Source organism: Pezoporus occidentalis, unplaced genomic scaffold (assembly GCF_034315485.1).
Source record: "Pezoporus occidentalis ecotype Australia unplaced genomic scaffold, CSIRO_AGI_Poc_V1 ctg68, whole genome shotgun sequence".
Taxonomy (NCBI): Eukaryota; Metazoa; Chordata; class Aves; order Psittaciformes; family Psittacidae; genus Pezoporus; species Pezoporus occidentalis.
The window spans coordinates 3,407,501-3,426,650 of record NW_026916030.1 but is presented as its reverse complement, the minus strand read 5'-3'; the positions used below and the strand labels follow the sequence as shown (position 1 = coordinate 3,426,650).

At 37.9% G+C, this 19,150-nt stretch overlaps 1 protein-coding gene across 5 annotated transcripts in view; it reads left to right on the top strand.

Moving 5' to 3' along the window:
• Positions 1-19,150, top strand: part of MAPKAP1 (MAPK associated protein 1) — a 97,663-nt gene that overhangs the window by 4,156 nt on the left and 74,357 nt on the right. For all 5 annotated transcript variants that reach the window (XR_009969002.1, XM_062641338.1, XM_062641339.1 and 2 more), the window contains exons 2-4: positions 5,154-5,485; positions 9,243-9,332; positions 13,775-13,923. Coding sequence is in view for 4 of the 5 variants with exons in the window: in XM_062641338.1 (XP_062497322.1) it covers positions 5,218-5,485; positions 9,243-9,332; positions 13,775-13,923 (507 nt within the window). In the remaining variant the exon portion in view is untranslated. The remainder of the gene's footprint in view (positions 1-5,153; positions 5,486-9,242; positions 9,333-13,774; positions 13,924-19,150) is intronic.

The window sequence follows — 19,150 nt, the reverse complement described above, 5'->3', positions numbered from 1 at the left end:
TGTTTTCTTAGCATAACTTTCACATTCCGGTTTCACTTGTGAAAGAGCACCTCTTTAAATGACTTCAAATGATTATTCCCTTTTTAATGCTAGGACCCAAAGCTTGAGTGACACCTTCTCTAGATAAGTATTCATTCTTAAATGCACTTGAGCTTTTGTTGAAGCATAAACTTAAATTTTCATACATTGTGGTTCATTTGCCTTTATCCTGCCTGCACAGGAGTCTGTCTGGCATTCGAAGGGGTTGATTATTTGTACTGCTGCAAATATAGATAACCAGAGCCATTTCTTTTGCAATTGCAGACAGAAGTTAACTGTGAAATTATTTCATATAACCTGAATCATAAATTGTGAAGTGTGTTTGCTCCAGTTTATATGATGTGTGGGGAGAGAATCAATTTTTTATTCTAATCTGCCCATTTTTCTCATTGGTTTTAAAGAGCTCAGTCAGAGAGGTGTTTAAGTCCAGTGACTAAGGAAGCCCTTGAGCAATAAGATGACCTATAATATTACACAATTCTTCCAGCCTGCTGTATTCTGACATTATTAGTAGTTGTTTTGGCTCCAGGCTGTACCTTCTAGAACTTGAAGGTTTGGAGCATTTTTGTTTACCTTGGATAGGGCTTTAATTGTTTATGACTTCCTCAAGGAGGAAAGCCAATTTAAATATATTTCCATCTTTACAAAACTACCACAAACCTACAGCTTTGCGAAACAGGGGAGTGGAAATTTTTTTCCCACTTGTCACTTTTTACTTTTATATTTTAGAGAGCAAAATAACCTTGCAGGGATTGGCTTAAGAGTTTCGTGGAGGAATTTACAGCTGCTTTTAGCTATTTGAACTGAAGGATTCTTAAAATTACTCCATTAAAATTGGTAGGATTTCAAAGTCATAGGTCTTTCCTGTATCAAAACATTTTTAGCTGCTAACAGCTTTCTCCAGGTTTTAGCATTTATTCTAGCTTATTTAGAGGTCTATGAGCAGACTTCCATGTGTTTGTTAAAGCAAACCGGAAAATTCAGTCCAAAAATAACTGTGTTTTCCCGAAAGTAAGGTAACCCACAGACTCTACGTTTTCTGTGCTCAAGGTCAATTGTTTTCCTCTGAACCCAGCAGTAAGAGCAGGTTGACACGCAGTCACAGTCCCACAAGTCAGTGTGGTCCAGCGTTCCCAGCTGTGCCTGCTGTCGCCTTTGCTGGTGTGCAGAGGGTTGGTACGATGGATGGGAAGGATGGCAGTCAGGAGAAGTGTGTGTTTAGCTCATCCTTTCCCCTTATCTCACACTTGCTTCTGCACTTGATGTAGAATAACATGCAAATATGACTCAAATTGGGTTTGGGATATGCATGGGGTTTGGGGGGGAAAGAGCAAAGTGAGAAAATCTTCTTTATATTTAAATAAATACAGTATGTCAAGCAAGCAGGAGGGTCACAAGAGCACTTAATATGTTGTAATGATGAAGTTGCCTCCCCAACTTCAGATGTGTTCATCCGTGTGTGTAAGGTACAGCCTGTATAACTACATATCCTCTTTCCAAGATCTTTGTGTCACCCACTGGGAGCTGAATAATTTGTAGGGCGTTCTGCATTACTTATCGTATGCCGCGTTATGAATGAGGCCGATCTGCATAACAACCTAGCTTCACTTGCTGCGAGAGTCTATAGATGCCATAAATATAGCAGTGGGTTACTGGAAGAGGAATACTTCTGATAAAAATAGTAGACTGAGATCCAGCTGTCTGATTTTGCTAAAGTTGCTGCAAAACCTGGCAAGTCATTCAGCCTCTTGATGGTGCAGTTTTACACCTTTGAGGAGGTTCTGTAACTGCACACAGTTAACAGGAGCACTTCAGCAGTATAGCAGTGAGACCAGGAAAAGGGGAGAGAGGGTGCTCATACCCAGGGTGTTGGTCAGGTAGTATGCAGGAAGTAAGATAGGTGAATGATAGGAGGTAAAAAAGAAAGTGAAGGGCTGATTCAGCTCTCTCCACTTAGTTTGCCATCATGACACTAACCTGTATATCACATCATACATAAATACCGTTATGGTTGCATAGGCTTCACTTTGTTCTCTTCATTTTTAGCGCTTGCATAGAGTATGCTTGACAGCTGTCTGCAAAGTATTTTATTTAATAGTAGAATAATATCTCTGTAGTGCAAGTATTAAAAGAACATTTATTTTTTTTGTTAGTGATTGAGGAATGTGTGAGTTGCTGAGGCTCAGAAATCCCTGAATTCATTAAATTCAGCTGTTACCTGTGGATGTAGGAACAGTGTGTGGGTACCAGGACCGCAGAAGCAGCGGAATGCTGGCATCTCAGTGGATTTAGAAACTGATCTCCTACCTGTAATTTTACTGGAACTGATGACATGGAGGCCTCAGATATTTGTGTAAAGGTCTACAAAATCAAGCTTTGCTTCTCTAAATTCTTTTACTTCATCGGAGGTCATTGTTCCACAGAGCAGGTTCTACAATCTAATTGTGTTTTGCCTTGATTAAAAGGAGGAACCAGTTAGAGCTGTGTAGGTAATAACTACTGAAAAAAAATCTGAACTTTTCTTCTGGTTTTTTGAGGGTTTTTGAGGGATGTTAGCTGTTCATAGAAATTGCAGTTCGGAGTAATTTATTGAGAAACCGGCTTTAATGTGTCCTTTGAAAAATATGAAGGGGGAAGGAAAAATGTATTTGTATTAAACTTCAGTTTGAAACAGAATTTGTGCAAATTTCTCACTGTTCATGTGTATGGGAAAAGTGATTGCATATGTAAAACTGTAACGAAGCTTGGCTAATTTAGCACATGGACTGTTAATAGCGTGAAGTCGGGGTGCAGAGTATAAAGGTAAAATTCTCGCATCTGCTGTTACATGTTGTTAACTCCCTTAGCAGACATTAAATCATTTCAAGTACAATAATAGTGTGGGAGGTAAATTAACTAACCATTAACAATCTTATAAATACACAATTAACATGCCAACATTTATATGACACATTGATGGGGCAGCAGTAATTTTTGATTGGGAGTTTGCAGACCTTTTAGAAGCCTGAGGCAGTTGCTTAGTTAAACAAGTTCTTACTGCTTGCAGGTAAGCATGGCTTTTGCTAATGAGTGGTGTGTAAAGAATTAGATTTAAAGAACATTGTCGGTGCACTTTTAAAAATACCCATACACTGTACTTTTCTGCATCTGTGTTCTCTATGTCGCACATACTAGTCACGCTTAAGAAGCCTTTAACACGTAAATCACAGCCAGGAGACGGCTGCCTTGTGGTAGGACATTTGCCTTATGGCCTCTCACATTGAGGACTATGAGAAATCCTTTGGGGAGAGGAGGCCTACTTTCTGTAATAGAAATAATCAGAAAATAGAACTTTGAGTCGGAGCACGGTGAGGTTGACTGGGACCTCTGGAGACCTGGTCCTGCCTCCCAGCTTGGAGCGGGGCCAGCTCGAGCATGTTGCTCAGGGCCTCATCCAGTTGGGTTTTGAGTATCTCCAAGGATACTGATGGAACGTGTTTAGCTAATAGCATAATTTATTAAAATATGTATTAATAACAAGCAGCATGTCAGGTTTTTTCCTTTATCTTTCCTTTATTGAATTCCTTCTTGCTGCTGGGCCTGTTGTTTAATATAATACTTTTGGATTTGTCTGTTTGTTGTTGTTTTTTTTTTTAAAGCAGAAAGAGTACAGTCTCTCGGGGGGTGAAAAAGAAAGAAGGCAATATTTGTGCCCAAGGGAGCAAAAAAAGCCTTAAATTATGAATCTAGTGAATGTTCTAATTAGTGGATGCTTGGTAGTAGGGAGGATACTGGTAGGTATGGTGGGTATGCAATTTACAATATGCCTTCAAAATTTGGGGGTTTTCATGATAAGATGGGTGTCCAAATAAGGTATCACCTTTGCTTCCAACTGTTTAAATGCAGAAGCTGCTTCATGGGGCTTTATACGTTAGCACACTTTTCCCCTTGGAATTATACAGGGGAAATTATGAAATGTGTTTTCCTGGAGCAAGCCTGTCTGATGCTTTCGTTCACTTTCTTGTGTTAAAATCTGCCAGGGAAAGGCCAGCTGCTTTTATGAGATTTTCATGGGATATGGCTTCGTGTGATTTAAAATTGTTCCTTTTCCTTTAGTATTTTATTCTTGCTGGCAGCAGTTTTGCGAACAGCAACTGTAAAGCTTGGTTTTGTTGTTCTTCCTGTGTTCAAACTGCTACATTAACACATACAGTTCTGTAGCTGGTATTAATATATTGCCCTCTTTTCCTCTGATATGCAAGTGATTAGAAAAGCAGTGGGGATTTTGAACTTGTGGCCAGGCAGGAGCACAGAGTCACCCCTTTCAGAGGCAGCCCAGGCTTGAATTAGCTTAACAAATAACTGTAAATCCACAGCTACAGTAAAACAGGAGAACAGTGTGAGTGTGGCTTGTGTTTTGTGGTTTGCATCTTTTTTTTGTCCTCTACTTTATTTTGTAAGGCTGCTTGAGTACTCTGAATGAAATATTTTAGGTAAGTGGCAATTACTGCTGTTAAAGTGCTTAAGAATTCAGGCCTGTGGTATATGATCATAGAGCTTTTTCTGCATTACAACAGTTACCCTACGTGAAGCACTGTGCAGCAGCAGATGTTCAATATTCTGCTCTGAGATACTAACCTCTTTATGTTTAGAATTTTTCCTGGAAATACAAAACCCAAAGAGGGTCCATAATAAAGTAATCAGAGAGTTGGCATGTAGAGGCAGAAGAAGAACGGTAACACATTATGATGATGGGTGAAAAAGAAACTCAAATCCCAACCTGCTTTTGTAAACTTATGAATTTGAATGGACAGATATTTCTCGTGTGTATTTTCTCTGTGGCCTTCACTCTGTAGTACTTAAGAGTATTTTGCCTTACAGCAACCTTTCGCTATAGAGTAATGGGACCTGTCTGCAGGTGTCTGTTGTGTTCTGTTGCCTTGGGATTCAGGTTTCAAGCTGTCCTCCAAAACCACTATTCTTTATGCAGTGTAACTTACATGAACAGGAGCAGAGTTAAAGTAATTCACTGTACAAAGCTGAGTCAGGTTTTGTGCATCCAAAATACAAATCTTCCTGAGTCAGGGTTTGGATTTTGTTGTTTTCCTAAAATGCTGTGTATATTATATTTCTAGGTACATATGTCCATGAAACAAGATGGAAAGAAGATAGTATAGTGAAGTGTTGGACTGGTGTTGGATGGACAGAATGGCTTTCCTAGACAACCCTACAATTATACTTGCTCATATTCGGCAGTCACATGTGACCAGTGATGACACAGGGATGTGTGAAATGGTCCTGATAGATCACGATGTTGACCTGGAGAAATTTAATCCCTCGTCAGCATATGGGGACAGTGGTTCAGAAACACAGGGAAGCAATGGTGAGACTCAGGGCTATGTATATTCCCAATCAGTCGATATTACCTCAAGCTGGGACTTTGGAATCAGAAGACGATCAAACACAGGTAAGTGATGTTTGCAGCCAAGATCACATTAGCCTTTTAAATTTGGTTTCTATTAGTCTGGCTTGTATGAACAAATCAGAGCATGACTAGCTGGGTATGTGTCAAACTTTTCCTTTTGTAATGTCAAGACCCTTTTCATAAAAGGACGTGTAATGATTCAGTTACTTTAGTGCGCTGTCAGCTGAGTTTTAATTGTTGTTTTGCTTATTCATGTACAAAGGTAGTCAGTTTTATATGTAAAAACTTAAAACTGTAAAGACATCAAGTCTAAATCCAAAGTACACAGTCTTTGATGTTTCCATTGTTAATGTCTGGAGAGATGTTAACTTTTGAACAGGATGGTTGTTTCCTGAGAAGAATCTACCTAGTGAGGCATCAAATCTATTCATTATAAAAGGGAGGTATGAAGTTTGATGTGAGCTGATGATTTACCTGTGTTTTGTCTTCTGAAATTTTATTTCTGAGAAAACCCTGAGCTGGATTTGAGTTAACAAATGAGAAAGTTTGAGGGTGTACCCAGTTTCAAAATACGCTCGTTGTCTTGACTGGAAGAAAGCTGTCCCATTTGTTGTTTCACATGAAGGATATTCAGACTTCTGCTTATACCCAGGGGATGCTATGAACAAAAATTCTATGATATAAAAAGGTTGGTGTGTGGTGGTCAATACTGATCTCTCTTTGTTGTTTTTTTTTCTGTGTTACAGTGTATATATACATTTCAAATGATTTCTGAAGGTATTATAACACCACCTAGAGCTCACAAAAAACATCTGTGCTCTACCTAACAAGTAAAGCATTTTATGGTGTTGGATATCTTGAAACACCTTTTACGACTAAGAAGTTGTCAAAAGTTCCAGAAAAGAGATGGCACTGATCCCCTGTCATGGAGAGTTAGATGTGAAAATAAGACAAATATATAGCTGCAGCTGACTGTAAGGCACAGAGAGAACATTGGTATGCCAGGCTGCCTAGCATTGCCATGGAGGTCTTGCTTAGTTCTATTGATGGCACAGTTTATGGGGAAGGAGGGGCAAAGTTTAAAGGCTTGTAGAATTGCTCCAAAAAATAATTGTGAAGGATTATTTCCCCAAGTGAGTCGGCTGATAGAATAATCTCCATCTATATTAGGGGTTGAAACCATTTCTGTTTCCATCTGGCAGCATATTCCAAAATAGTGGTTAGGACACTCAGTCCATTAGGGAGCCATTTTTTTTGCCTCTTTTCACCTGGTACATCTTCAATGTTCTATTGCCTGTGCTGGTCCCACCAGGAACCTAATGCAGTTACCAAGGGAATCAGGCTCTGATCTGAAATGGAGTGGGGTGGAAAACAGCCCGGAAACTGTGTGAGTTGATCAGTACTGAACCCTTGCAAAAAAAAAAACAGGAAGAGGAATAAATTCAATAGAAAGTTCACTATTGTAATATAAATGTTTTTGTATTATAATGCCATTGTGTATTATTTGTATTATTGCAGTGATAGTGTCTTCATAAATTGTAGCAATAATGTGTTACCGTAGATGACTCAACACACTTCTGCAGAGACTACAGAAGTGTTGGTTATTAGGTGGTCCTCACTGGGGTGTGCAAATTTGGAAATGAATTTTATGTGCATTCCAATATGAAAGTTATCCCCTTAGTCCTGAAAGCGATGGGTACCAGGTGAGTCATGATAGGGTATTATTGCCCATCGTGTTTGTGCAGGAGCTGTCGGCTTCTGAATTCCTCCTCTATTTTCTACGGGAGCTAGGTGGGAGGAAAGTAGGTTTTGGCTCTGGGCTCCATCTCCTCACTACCTTCTTTCCACCATATCCTGAGGGGTGAAACCAGTGCAGTGGAGGCAGGTGTGTGTGGAGTGGTGGGGATGTGGGAAACAGCAACGTCTCCCAGTGCTGATGGCTGGAAACAAAGGCTCATCTAGCTGCTAATAGTTAATGAAACAAGAACTACATTTGGTCAGTGACATTTGTCACACAGAAAGCTTTCAAACTAGCGTGCTTCTCATGAGAATGAACCTTGAATAATTCAGACTTCTAATAGGTACTGATAATTTCATCTGATTTGGAGCTGCTGTAGTACAGTTCCACAGTAAATGGTCACTGGTGATCAGCTGTAGGTAGAAGAGTAGGATGGAGTTAGTGGAGATGGTCGCTGCTCTTTAATGTGTTTGTTTGGCAAGAGGCAAAAAAAACCAAATAGGATAAAAATATGCATGATTCTTATTCTGTGTTTTTTCCTTTATCTGTTGTGATTTACCTACATTATCCATGTGATTTATCCACATGATTTACATGTGAATCTTGAATCTAGCAGTTATTTCATCATGGCCCATTTGGGAATAAAGGGGTTTGGGAGGTAAATTTAAGCTACAGTTTCTAGAGTAAGGGGGGGGGGGGATAAAGAGGTTGTTTGGCTTTTTTCCTTTCAGAATAAGAACACAACAACAGTGTTTTACCCAACATTTAAATTTACAAGTGGGGATACTTCTCTCATGTCATTAGGAGTAAGATACACAGTTATTTAGGCATTAGCCTTACATTGGCTTAAGTGGGAAATAAACCTCAAAGTCTATGTGTGTGTTTGTACCTTAAACTGCTTGCTACAGCTGTTAAACCTCAAAGTATTGGTTTTTTCATCAGTTTCCAGCTGGGGAGGGAATCACTTCTGTGTCCATAATTTGGTTCAAAGAGTAAATGTAAAAGAATAATAATAGAAAATATTTATTAACCTTTTTTTAATTGGTGAAATTGCTCAGGGAACTCAAACTGTATCTAAAAATTGTCAGAGTAATTTAGCATTTTAGAATCTCTTCTACAAACTCAGTTAATGAATTATCTCAATACATCAAAATTGCTAATATATCCAGGAAATTGTTTTTCAGTGCTCGCCATGATTAGTCCTACTTTTCAGTCTAATCTGCTTTCTTATTTTGAATGGCTGCTTCACAACATCAGTTATTTCTTGTGGTCATTGTCTTGGGTAGCTTCTACCAGGTGACCATTTCCTTCGAGAGACCTTACTGTTAACAAAAACATAATTTAAGGTATTACCTGGTACCCTGGTCTCTGAGTTCTTTGATCTCATAACTGTTTGAGGCTTTTTTCCAAACCATATTTTGAAAATGGAGACAAAATATACATAAAGAAATATTATATTCATTTTAAGATTTGACTAATGTTGTGAAGATACAAATCATTTATTTTACTACCTATAAACTGTTTCAGCACACTGAAGAAAAAGCTATGCTAATTTATATAGCTTTGACATTTTATAATTTTCATGATTTTTAGATAAAGGATTTTATATTTAAAACTTTAATAGTCTAGTCTGAGTTCATTTATCTTTAATTTTTGAAACGGGTAGAGTAATTCATAACAGTAATTTTATTCCTGTAATGTAATATTCACTTCAGTTCATTTGTGCATTAAAATTCCTTTAAGACCGTTATTAATGATTTATATAATGAAATGTCATATTAATCACAGAAGTTTTCACATTTTATTATTCTCTTCCATGTTAATACTATCTTTATGATCTCTATTAATGTTTTATATCCTCTAATTTCAATTATAAATCAAGAACATTTTCATGTTTTTGTTGGTATTTGCTTTTCAGGGGTGCCACCTTTAAAATTTTATGACTTTTCCCCCTACATATGCAGTATAAAACATCTTTATTCATATAAAGGTAGTTAATTATGTCTTTGTTTATAGTAAACTTTCATTGACAAACTTATAGTTATCATATTTCTTTTCAAGCTCAGAGACTGGAACGTCTGCGGAAAGAGAGACAAAATCAAATAAAATGCAAAAACGTTCAGTGGAAAGACAGAAATACTTCTTACTCAGGTAAAAAGAAAAGACCTCCTATTTTCCTACTGTGTTTATTTCTCCTTTTGATGGTTACAACGTTTTCCATTCGTAATTTTCATGTCAGCTTTCAAAATGCAGAGGAAATGCTAATTATTGTATTTGCCTCCCATGCCCCAGTTGCCTGTTTCCCGTAGTTTATTGCAGGGGGGTGGTGAGCCACACGGGTCTCATTTGTTTTCAGCTATCATTAGGGCGTTCCAAATTATTAGTAAAAGCAAAGTAAAGAAAATACATTTCAAACCTAGTCTGCTGGTCTGAACAAATTCGAGTGGCTGCATTATTTTTTTGTGATAGAAGGTATTAATACAGTGTTTGTGTTTTGTCTTCTTGTAGCATCATTATCTTCTAAGGCTTCTCTTGTCTCAGTAAGCAAGAAATGGAGGTAGTAAAGCTCTTGGTGTTACTGTGAGGTCTGTAAGGAACAGGACATATCTTTGCTGACTGGCAAGTGTCTGCATTCAGAATGCAGGATCCACCTAAGCTGTGGCTTTCCAGCTGTTTCCAGTGGCATTTGGTGTGCTTGATGGGATGGAGAATTTTGTAAAGTTGACTCGTACAGATAATTTTTGTGGTTACTTTTCTAGATAAAGGGAATCTTAATCTTCAGAAATAATGTATCTATATGATCTACTTAAATGAAAGTGTAATAAATGCTGCCTTACCTTATCTAGCCTATCCTTGGGAAAACTGTTATCACTCATTTCTTACAAAAATATGCTATCCTTTTTTAAATTATATTACTATTTCTGACTGAATGTCCTGCATAGTTTAAACTGTAATACACATGAAATGAAAAATCTGTCTCAATTCTCATATTTTATAGCTCAAGCTAGTATCTATTCCTGTTATATTTGACACACATTCAAGCCTTTACATGGTCTGTCGTGCCTACTTGTAAAATTTGTGTGTATCTTAATGAGGTCTCCTTGTAATCTCTCTTTTTTTGCCTAAATCCCTGTATCTTCCTGGCTGTCATCTGCAGAACCTTCTCCAGCTCTACAATATCTTTTTTTAGAGGAGTGAACAAAGCTCCTCACATGAGCAGCACGGTTGCACTAATCCTGAGGACAGTGTTCAGCTTGTTTGATACCTCTGTTAATGCATTCTAAAATGTTTTTGCCTTTCTACTTCTGTAAGCAGAGTTGTAGGTTTTAAAGGTTAATCTACCATAACCTCCAACTCTCTTTACTCAATATTTTATAGCTTTTGACCAATGATGATGCAATTCTCTCTCTTTATTCCCATCTATATACTGCTTGATACTGCTTTACACTGGATTGCACTCAGACTCCAGTCCCCTGCTGTGTCTATGCTGCTTGTGTCGTCTTATTCATGTGGGCTCCACCACAACATTTAGTTCCTTTTATGTGCTGCCCTGAAGATAGACATAATCTGTCAGCCAGCAGTAATGGAGGTGTCCCCCTCCGTAGGAATGTGCTCCCTGCTGCAGAGGAAATTTGAATAAAGAAATAAGTAAGTTATGTGGAAACTCCAGGCGCTCGCTGTCTGTTGGCAGAGCTGATTTTCCTTCTCTGCTCAGTCACTGAGATTCTGCACGTTTCTCACTTATTTACATGATGAACACCACAGTAGGAAGAGGCCGGGAAAGAAAGGAGCCTTGGAGGATAGCCACTGTGTCCTCCTCCTTGTCAAGTGTGTGTGTATGAGGCTTTGTTCTGTTCCTCGGGTTCAGCATTATTGGCAAATACATACAAGAGCAATAGCAACAGAAATAGCTGCTCTCAGATGGGGGGAATTTGGCTGCCCTCTTCTGACTGAGCTTTAGACAAAGTCGAGCCTATGGTTGAACCCATGCAAACTGCAAGGGTGCTGAAAAGTTGTTGGTTTGCCCTTTTGTTAGAGTTTGGTGACACCACCTCCAGTGATCACTCACTCCTCAGAGAGATGCCTTGCTGTAGAGAGAATCTCTTCTAAGCATCTCTGCTGTCCTGCAGTTGGATCTGTAGTTGCAGTTTGAGGCATCTGGCGATTTTGTATTTGTGTTTTCCATTTTTAATTACTATGTACAGAAATAAAGGTACACCAACCAGGATAAAGGGAAGTGAGAGACAAGTAATTTTGTGTATGGTAATGAGGTGGGGGGGGGGGAAGAATATTTTCTGCTCATCATCTGTTTCCCTGCTGTCATGAGGCAAGCTGTTTGCTTTGTCAGGAATGAGTTTGAGAGATAAGATGGTAGTAGTGTAAAGACTTGAAAAAGGAAATCTCCGTGCATTTGGAGGTAGTTAGGGGTTTAGCAAACACAGAGGTGCTTCGGGGGTAGCTGACTGACTGGAAGTGGAGGTCTGGTTGGTTTTGTTCTGTGGTGCCACCAATTCACATCACCTTCCTGTGCATCAGTTCTTTATCGGTAAAATGAATGTTTCAGCCTTGTGCAGCGTAGAGATCAAATTCCGTTAGTGATAACAGTTTGTGGGTCCTATAAACCAAATAGGGATATACATACAGAAGGTTATCCTTTTTATTAAATACTAGGTATTTTTAGGTAAAAGCAGGAAATAAGGCATTGTATTTACATCTTACATTCATTCATTTCAGAGCATATAAAATGTAAATTAACTATATATCAAGGGAATCTTTCAAAAGCCTTGCATACAGCCCACATAGAATAGCTCATATAGCTAACAGAACTACAGAAGCTGAAAAATGCATATCATGTAGACTCATGGCAAAACTTAGTTTTAATTAAGAATTAAAAATTTTGCAATTAAAGCAATAAAGTTTAATACAAAAATATGATTCTTTTTTTTTCCCTGAAATTTGAGAACTTAAAATGTGGGGATTTTTTTTCAGTATCTGTAATTGGTAGGAATTAACTGACAAAATGTTCAGTGGAAATGGTAATTCTTCAGAAATCTTGCCCATCTTCTGGGGTTTTGTACAAATCTGTAGAAGGTTTTGAGTGGTTTTTCCTAAATGAGTTGATTTTTGAAATTATGAAGGTTTCTAGAAAAGGAAAACTGCAGTCAGGCACCCGAATGTACTGTATTGAAACTCTCCAGTCGTGTGAGAGATTTGATTTGAGTAAAAGCTGTGCAACACTCAAAGCAAAGCAGATGTCACACAAAAAAATCAGAGGAATTCTTGAGATCCTCTTTTTGTACATCCCAACAAAGGAAACAATAGACAAATCATCTTAACATTTCCCTAGAGACAAAAGGTGAAGATAGAATACTTGCTTTTTCACTTGAACCAATAAAACCGTTATATTGCATTCCAAGGTTGAGAGTACTTCCCAAAGGCTCAAGAAATAGCAGTGACGGGTAATACCCTAGCATAACTGTAACTGAGGTTGGGGTTTTATTTTTTACATGGAGATAAGCTTGTTACAAAAAACAGAATACCTCATGGAGTTTAAGTTGCCACATTTAAAAGAGATTTAATCAAGCTCTTTTGGTTCATCGCAGCCTCTCGCAAGACGGTTGCGTATCTTCTAGTGCCACTGTTTAGCACTTTTGCCAACTGTCTGAGTTTTCAGGCAATCTGCTGATAAAATTAAATTCAGCTTTTGACTACTTATAATTTGTCAAGTTTTAATTTCATCTTTTAAGAAATTAACCGACTCCCTGCAGGTTTCCTTTCCCTGGAGGAGCACCATGTAAATCTCTGAGATGTGAGAGAATCCAAATGGAGGAACACAGAGCAGAGTTGGTTGGCCAGGGAGAGCTGGTGTTGGTTCTGTTGGTTCTCAGGCAGTGATTGATGGAGTTTGGGGATACCTGGCTCCTAGAGCAGATGTGGAAAAACCTTGTCCAGATTCAGTCATGGCTTCTTGCAAATGAAACCCATCAGTACTAATATGCTAAAACACCCTGGGCCCTGTCCTGATTTTGTAGTGTCCTTATAAGAAGCCCTTTTTTTTTTTATTTAATTTTTTTAACTTTTGCTGGAAATTCAGCTCTTCATATAAAAAATCTGTTTGTCAGAGTTGCTATGAGCCTTCCAAGGACACCCAAAGAACTTGCCCTTATCACCTTTGTTTTTAGCAATTTGTTGGTTTTAATTATCCAGGCTATTTGTCTGAATAGTGTTTTCAGGTTTGAGGGGTTTTATGAGAGGAGACCAAATCCAGTCTACCATGACAGTAAAATCTTCTTTTAGGTTAGGTGTCGTCCCAAGCCTACTGCTGACAGCACATGATGTGGTAATGGGGTAGTATAGTATTGTCCTGTAACATAGCATGATACCATGTGTTTCAAGCTCTGTTGGAAATGCTTCTGCATGGCCTATTATAGATGTATCAACAGTTCTTTGGCATAGCATTTACTGTTAATTTAGAAATGGAAGTTTATGTACTTGATTTTGTTCTCCCTCTTACAACATTATCTTTCTGTGGTAAAGAGTAGCCTCTGTACATCTCTTAGCACAACTACTCTGATCTCTTTTCTGACCTACAGCAGAGGAGCTGAGCTCACTATTTGAGAAAAAGAATTTCCGAGTAAAATCTCCGTGTTCTGGGAAGCAGTCAATACTGTCTGTGCGACTGGAGCAGTGTCCGCTGCAGCTGAATAACCCCTTCAATGAGTACTCAAAATTTGACGGCAAGGTAGGTGGACCAGATGGTTTTCTCTCCTATCCAGGAGTTTCCTGACCTGAAGATGGTAGGCCTTAGGCAGTTACTTATCATGTGCGTTTACTTGTTCAAGTTTTAACTAGACTTTATAGTAGGCCATCAGTTATCTTAAAGCAGTCATCTAGAAACGTGCTTCTTTTAGTCTGAAATACAGTGGGTCCAGGTTTGGTAGAATGCTTTCTTCTATTTTCATTGCAAATTGGTGGTGTTACCTTCAGGCAGACCTTACCTTGCTGTTTTCTTCTCCAGCTGGTTAGTTAGGTAAATGTTTAGTGTGGCAGAACCCTAGGCTACATCTCTCTGCAGAGCTGATGGTGAGACCCTTTGTATAAATGATTGGTTATTTGGCATTTAAAACAAGAAATCTATTCTATCTGGCTACATAACAACACTCACTAAATATTCCGTGTTTTATGCTGTCTTTATCCTCAAAATGCTCCAGTGACTGTGGGAAAAACCACTGTCTGTTTTGAGGGTGTAAAGCTGAAATGTCATTAGGTCAGTATCTGGGGCAAAAAATGTTCTGCTACTAAATGTTCTGCTCAACTACTCAGTTCTGCAATACACAGAGAGGAGGTTCACTGAAACCTGGTAGGTCAAATTCATTCCTTGACTGCATTCCTTTGAAGAGTTTGCATTTATGTAACTCAGAGCTGTAGGTAACTGTCTTTCCTTGTGTGCAGTTTACTTACTCTTTGTTGTCAAATATTTTTCTCTGCCATAAACTCTGGAAACAGAAATACAAACATGGGTGTGATGTATCAGTGTCATTGCTCCAAAACAATTATAAATACTGCACTGATATGTTTTCTGCTGGATTTGTCTGTGGAATCTCCTGTGGGAGTGTGAAGTTTGAGCTTCATTACCGTTGTGATGGAAGAATTTTATATTCTGTTAAGTATTCTTGAAGTGGAAAGTCAGATACATAATTCCACTAACATGTCTAGAAGTAGACAGAGGATTTGTGAAATGGTAACTTTTAGACTATAAAGCCCACATAGCAAAATGGGCTTTTGTTATTTTATACTTCCTAGCATGTAGGAGTTAGTCCTAACTAGGTTAGAGGTATTTTAACGGTTACAAGTCTAAGATACCTTTGTTCTAAACTCAGGGCTTGCTGTTACATCATTTCAGTTTGGCAAACGTTTAAATGTACTTCCAACAGTCATGCACAGAGGCAGTGAAGATAAAATACTGCTTTATTAAGAGAACTCTACTGTAATTCAGGGGTGTCCCAGTCTTGTTGTTTTAATACTTCAGCGTGATTTGGGCTACCTGGTAGACTTCCTCAGAAAACTGAGGAACTTAAGCATGCTTTCTTCCCACTTTGATGATCCAAAGTACTTTTTACTGTGTTTATAGGAATTATAGATGACTGTAATGAACATCTTAATTTTCATATTTTAAACTCAGATCCATTTAGCAGGTGTTTGGTCCATTTGAAGACATTTGTACTATGTGTGTTAGTTTGAGATAATAATGAAATACCTGAATGTTGCTGAATTGTGATTTGTAGGATATGATATGAATCAAGTTGATTGTGATCTAGAAATCAAAATACCTTTTGAACTCTTGAGAATAATTACATTATCATTTTGTTAGAGTATAATCTCACTATATTAACAGCATCATTTATATTAGTCTGGTAAGTGTGTCAATAATAGGCTTATAGAATTTATTCTCTCTGCATATGTTGTCTATTTTAAATACCTACTGGACCATCTGAGATATAGAAGAAACATTATAATTCAGTAGTGAGTTATTTTACTTCAGTTTTGTTGTATTTTCAGACAGTAAATTCAAAAACCATCTTAGCTTTTAAAAAGTGTTTTTAATGAAATATCACAGGTCTCATTTATTTTTATTGATAATAGATGAGTAGTATTTTTCACATAAATACAATTCTTTCAGGGAATAGTGCATGACTTATTTACATAATTAACAGAGCCACATATCTCTTGGGGAAATGGTACATAATTGGGGAGAGGCAGGGGGGATGAGGAGGGGCTAGGGGCCTAATTAAACATGTCTTAAAAAAAACCCTACTTAATTATGTATTTACTCAAGGGATCACAGTGGCTCTGAAATCTTTTAAGATTATAACTAGGCTTTTGGTTTATATATGTATATTTGGGGGTTGTAAGGCAGATTTCAGCTTGAGTAATACCCGTTTTGTGGAGCACTGGCAAAGCGTGAGGAGAGCTCTCTACTTGCCATGTTGAAGCTCTTTGTTCATGTGTGCACTCAACTGCATTCTGAATTGTTTTAACTTACCACTAATTCAGCTCCCTAACGGACCTGAAATCAAATAAAACCATTCTCTTTGGGGGCTTTCCTTCCTCCCTCCAACATTTGATGCATTGTTTCAGCTAATCAGTTAAAAATAAGAAAACACTGCATGCTCTAATATCAACCAAGCCAATTTATTAATCTGCTTACATCTTGCAGGTGTTTTCTGCCAGACAGAGTGTCTTTTTCATAACCACTTCTGCAGTTTTATGAAATAATAAAATTTTAAAGTGCTCTAATTTCTGCTTCTTCTGATCAGTTCATTAATTATCAAAATAGTAGAGAATATGCCTTGTTGAAATGCAACTGGAAGCATTCGAATCAGCTCAAGAATTCAGGTAATTCTTGCCCCACAACTACACAAGATGGGTCTGTGGCTTCCATGTACATGGTAAACTTCAGCTTTTAACAAAAGGCACACACACACACACAGTATCTACCCTTGGTTTTACCTTCAAGATTTTCCTTAAAACAGTTAAAGTAAACCAAACCCCTGCATCTGTTTGCGTGGTTTGTGTATCGTGTGGCTTGTACATCTTGGTTAATGAATCCTGAAAATTCTTGCAAAGAATATTGCATGAAAAGAAGCCTTTAGTTATTTATAATTACTTTTTCATGTGTATAATTACTTCAAGGCTTAAGAAGTCGGAGTCAGATTTAAGAGTAGGATTTTCTTTATCTGCACACAGATTAAATTGTCATCCATTTTATGGATAAATCTATATTTCTGTTTATAGAATTTGGAAAATCAGACTTTGACGGTTTTGATTGTTCCAACTCACTGACTTTTTATAAGGTTGGGAAAATAAGACTGACCATAACACAGATTGAAAAGTCTTAGCCAGACACCACAACTGAAATACTGGAGTATTGTAATGGCTCGTTTCAGTGACACAGCTGTGAGAGTCGCAACATTAGCTTCCCTGCACGTTACCTACCTGCTTTCATTAATTGCTTTAAAAGCATGTGTTATCTTTTCATTTTCTAGACATCCAGACTATTGCTTTTCAAATCACAAGTGTAACTTGCATGAGTTCCTGGAAAGCGTAGCGATGAGTTTGCTCTGAGATATTAATCTTAAAGGATCCTGATTTAGTACAGTATTAGTGTCAGGACTATTCAACTACATGACCATTCCCACTAGTAAGAAAAATGTTACCAAGATGTATTTAGTTACTGGAAGAGGAAAAAAATCACACTAGGATCAAATGTCCAGTTTTGTAGGAGCCGTGTACTGAATGTGTAACTCCTACTAAGGCCTCTGTTTTACAGTTCCCCTTGAAATAATCTCTGAAGCCAGCCCACATCCATTTTTCTTCCAAGTCTCTGCTTCCTTTAAGAACTTTTAATCACTAAAATGTCTTGTCAGTCCAGTTTTTGAGATGTTTGCCACCAAATGGATGCTCGTACATTCCCAGCAGGATGTTGGTAGACAGAGAAGTGTTCCAGGACAGTCAAAAGAGAGGTGCAAAATAGTCAAAGAAGGAAGTCAAAATGCAAAGAAAGGATCATTCAGCTCTAGAATAAACTTGTTAGAAGGCCAGAAATCTTTCCTACATGGAGACCTAGAATGTTCTTATCTCTATTTTCATGACTACCAGTTGAAAGTGCAGATTTAAGGAAGTCTGCCTTTTCTGACCTAAAGGGGTTTGTGAGTTAACTCAACTACTGGAGACTGTTTAAACAAAAATAGCTCAGCATGATCTTTGGCTGGGCAGATGCTGAAAGTCCTTTTGTGAGGAATGCTACTGCTGTATGGTATTAGAAGGTTTCTTGTGCTTAATTCTGGTAATGGGTTAAAAACCAACAATTTCTCTTGTAGCAACTGTCTTAAAAATGATGCTGTAGGAAGCATGGGGGAAGGGCTAATTCAGGAGTGCTAATTGCTTGGCTGTTAATTTTCGTAAGTGTTGATAGAAGCAGTTCCTTAAATTAAACTTTGTTTAAAATGTATCAGGGGAAATATTCCACAATGTTGGGCCCGAAGTGAAAATTAATATGAATGCTCTGGCAATTAACACGTACTGGTTAATAGCTTTTAGCAGCATTTTGGGATGATAGTCCTTAAATACATTTTTGCATGCTGCTCTTGTTTCAGTCTTGTTTGACTGTATGTCTGGATAATCATGAACAAATGTTTTCCACAATCTCCAGTATTAAATAGCTTTACTCAAAGAAAGTAGATAAAGAACTTAAGAAAGAAGCAATTCTGCTTTAATAAATATGGCAAATGTCTAAAATAATTAATCCAGGATTAAAACATGTGTGAAAAAATGCTTTTTCTTTCCTTTTTGATTTAAATGTTTTACCCCTAAGCTGAGTAGAATGATCTTCATCTGAATCCTAAATAAGTTTACATAGGGTTTTTTAAAGCATTTGCTATTCTACCAATTTTAGTGGTTTGCATTCTGCCTGCATTCTACTGATGTTGGTTTACATTGTATTTGTATCTTATCTTACAATTACATCTTAATATACGTATTAACACATAAAGTTGTTCTATAGTGTTATCACTTATTTCAACTATTTTAGTAGAGTGCAGGTAGTGTGCAAACCACTTCTGCAGAGCTGGTTTGCAGTAGAGGATGATGGACAAAACCAGGATGCCAGAGGAGCAAACAGCCTCCAAACTGGTTCCCAGACACACAGTCAGCAGCTTCTTGCTCAGCCCAGTTCAAAATCTGCACTGCAGGTCTTCAGACACGTAAAATAAGTGTCAGAAACATGTAAAGGTTTTGTGCTCTCCCTTTGGTGCCCAGCAACTCCTGTTCTTACCCAGTCAAGAGAACCTGGGAGGGAAATCTCAATACTGAGTCTCTTGGCATTCATGATGTGTGTTGCTGATGACACAGGGTTTCATAACTCTCTTCTTTGTAGCATCACATGCTCTGCTGTACAGAGAGTGATTCCA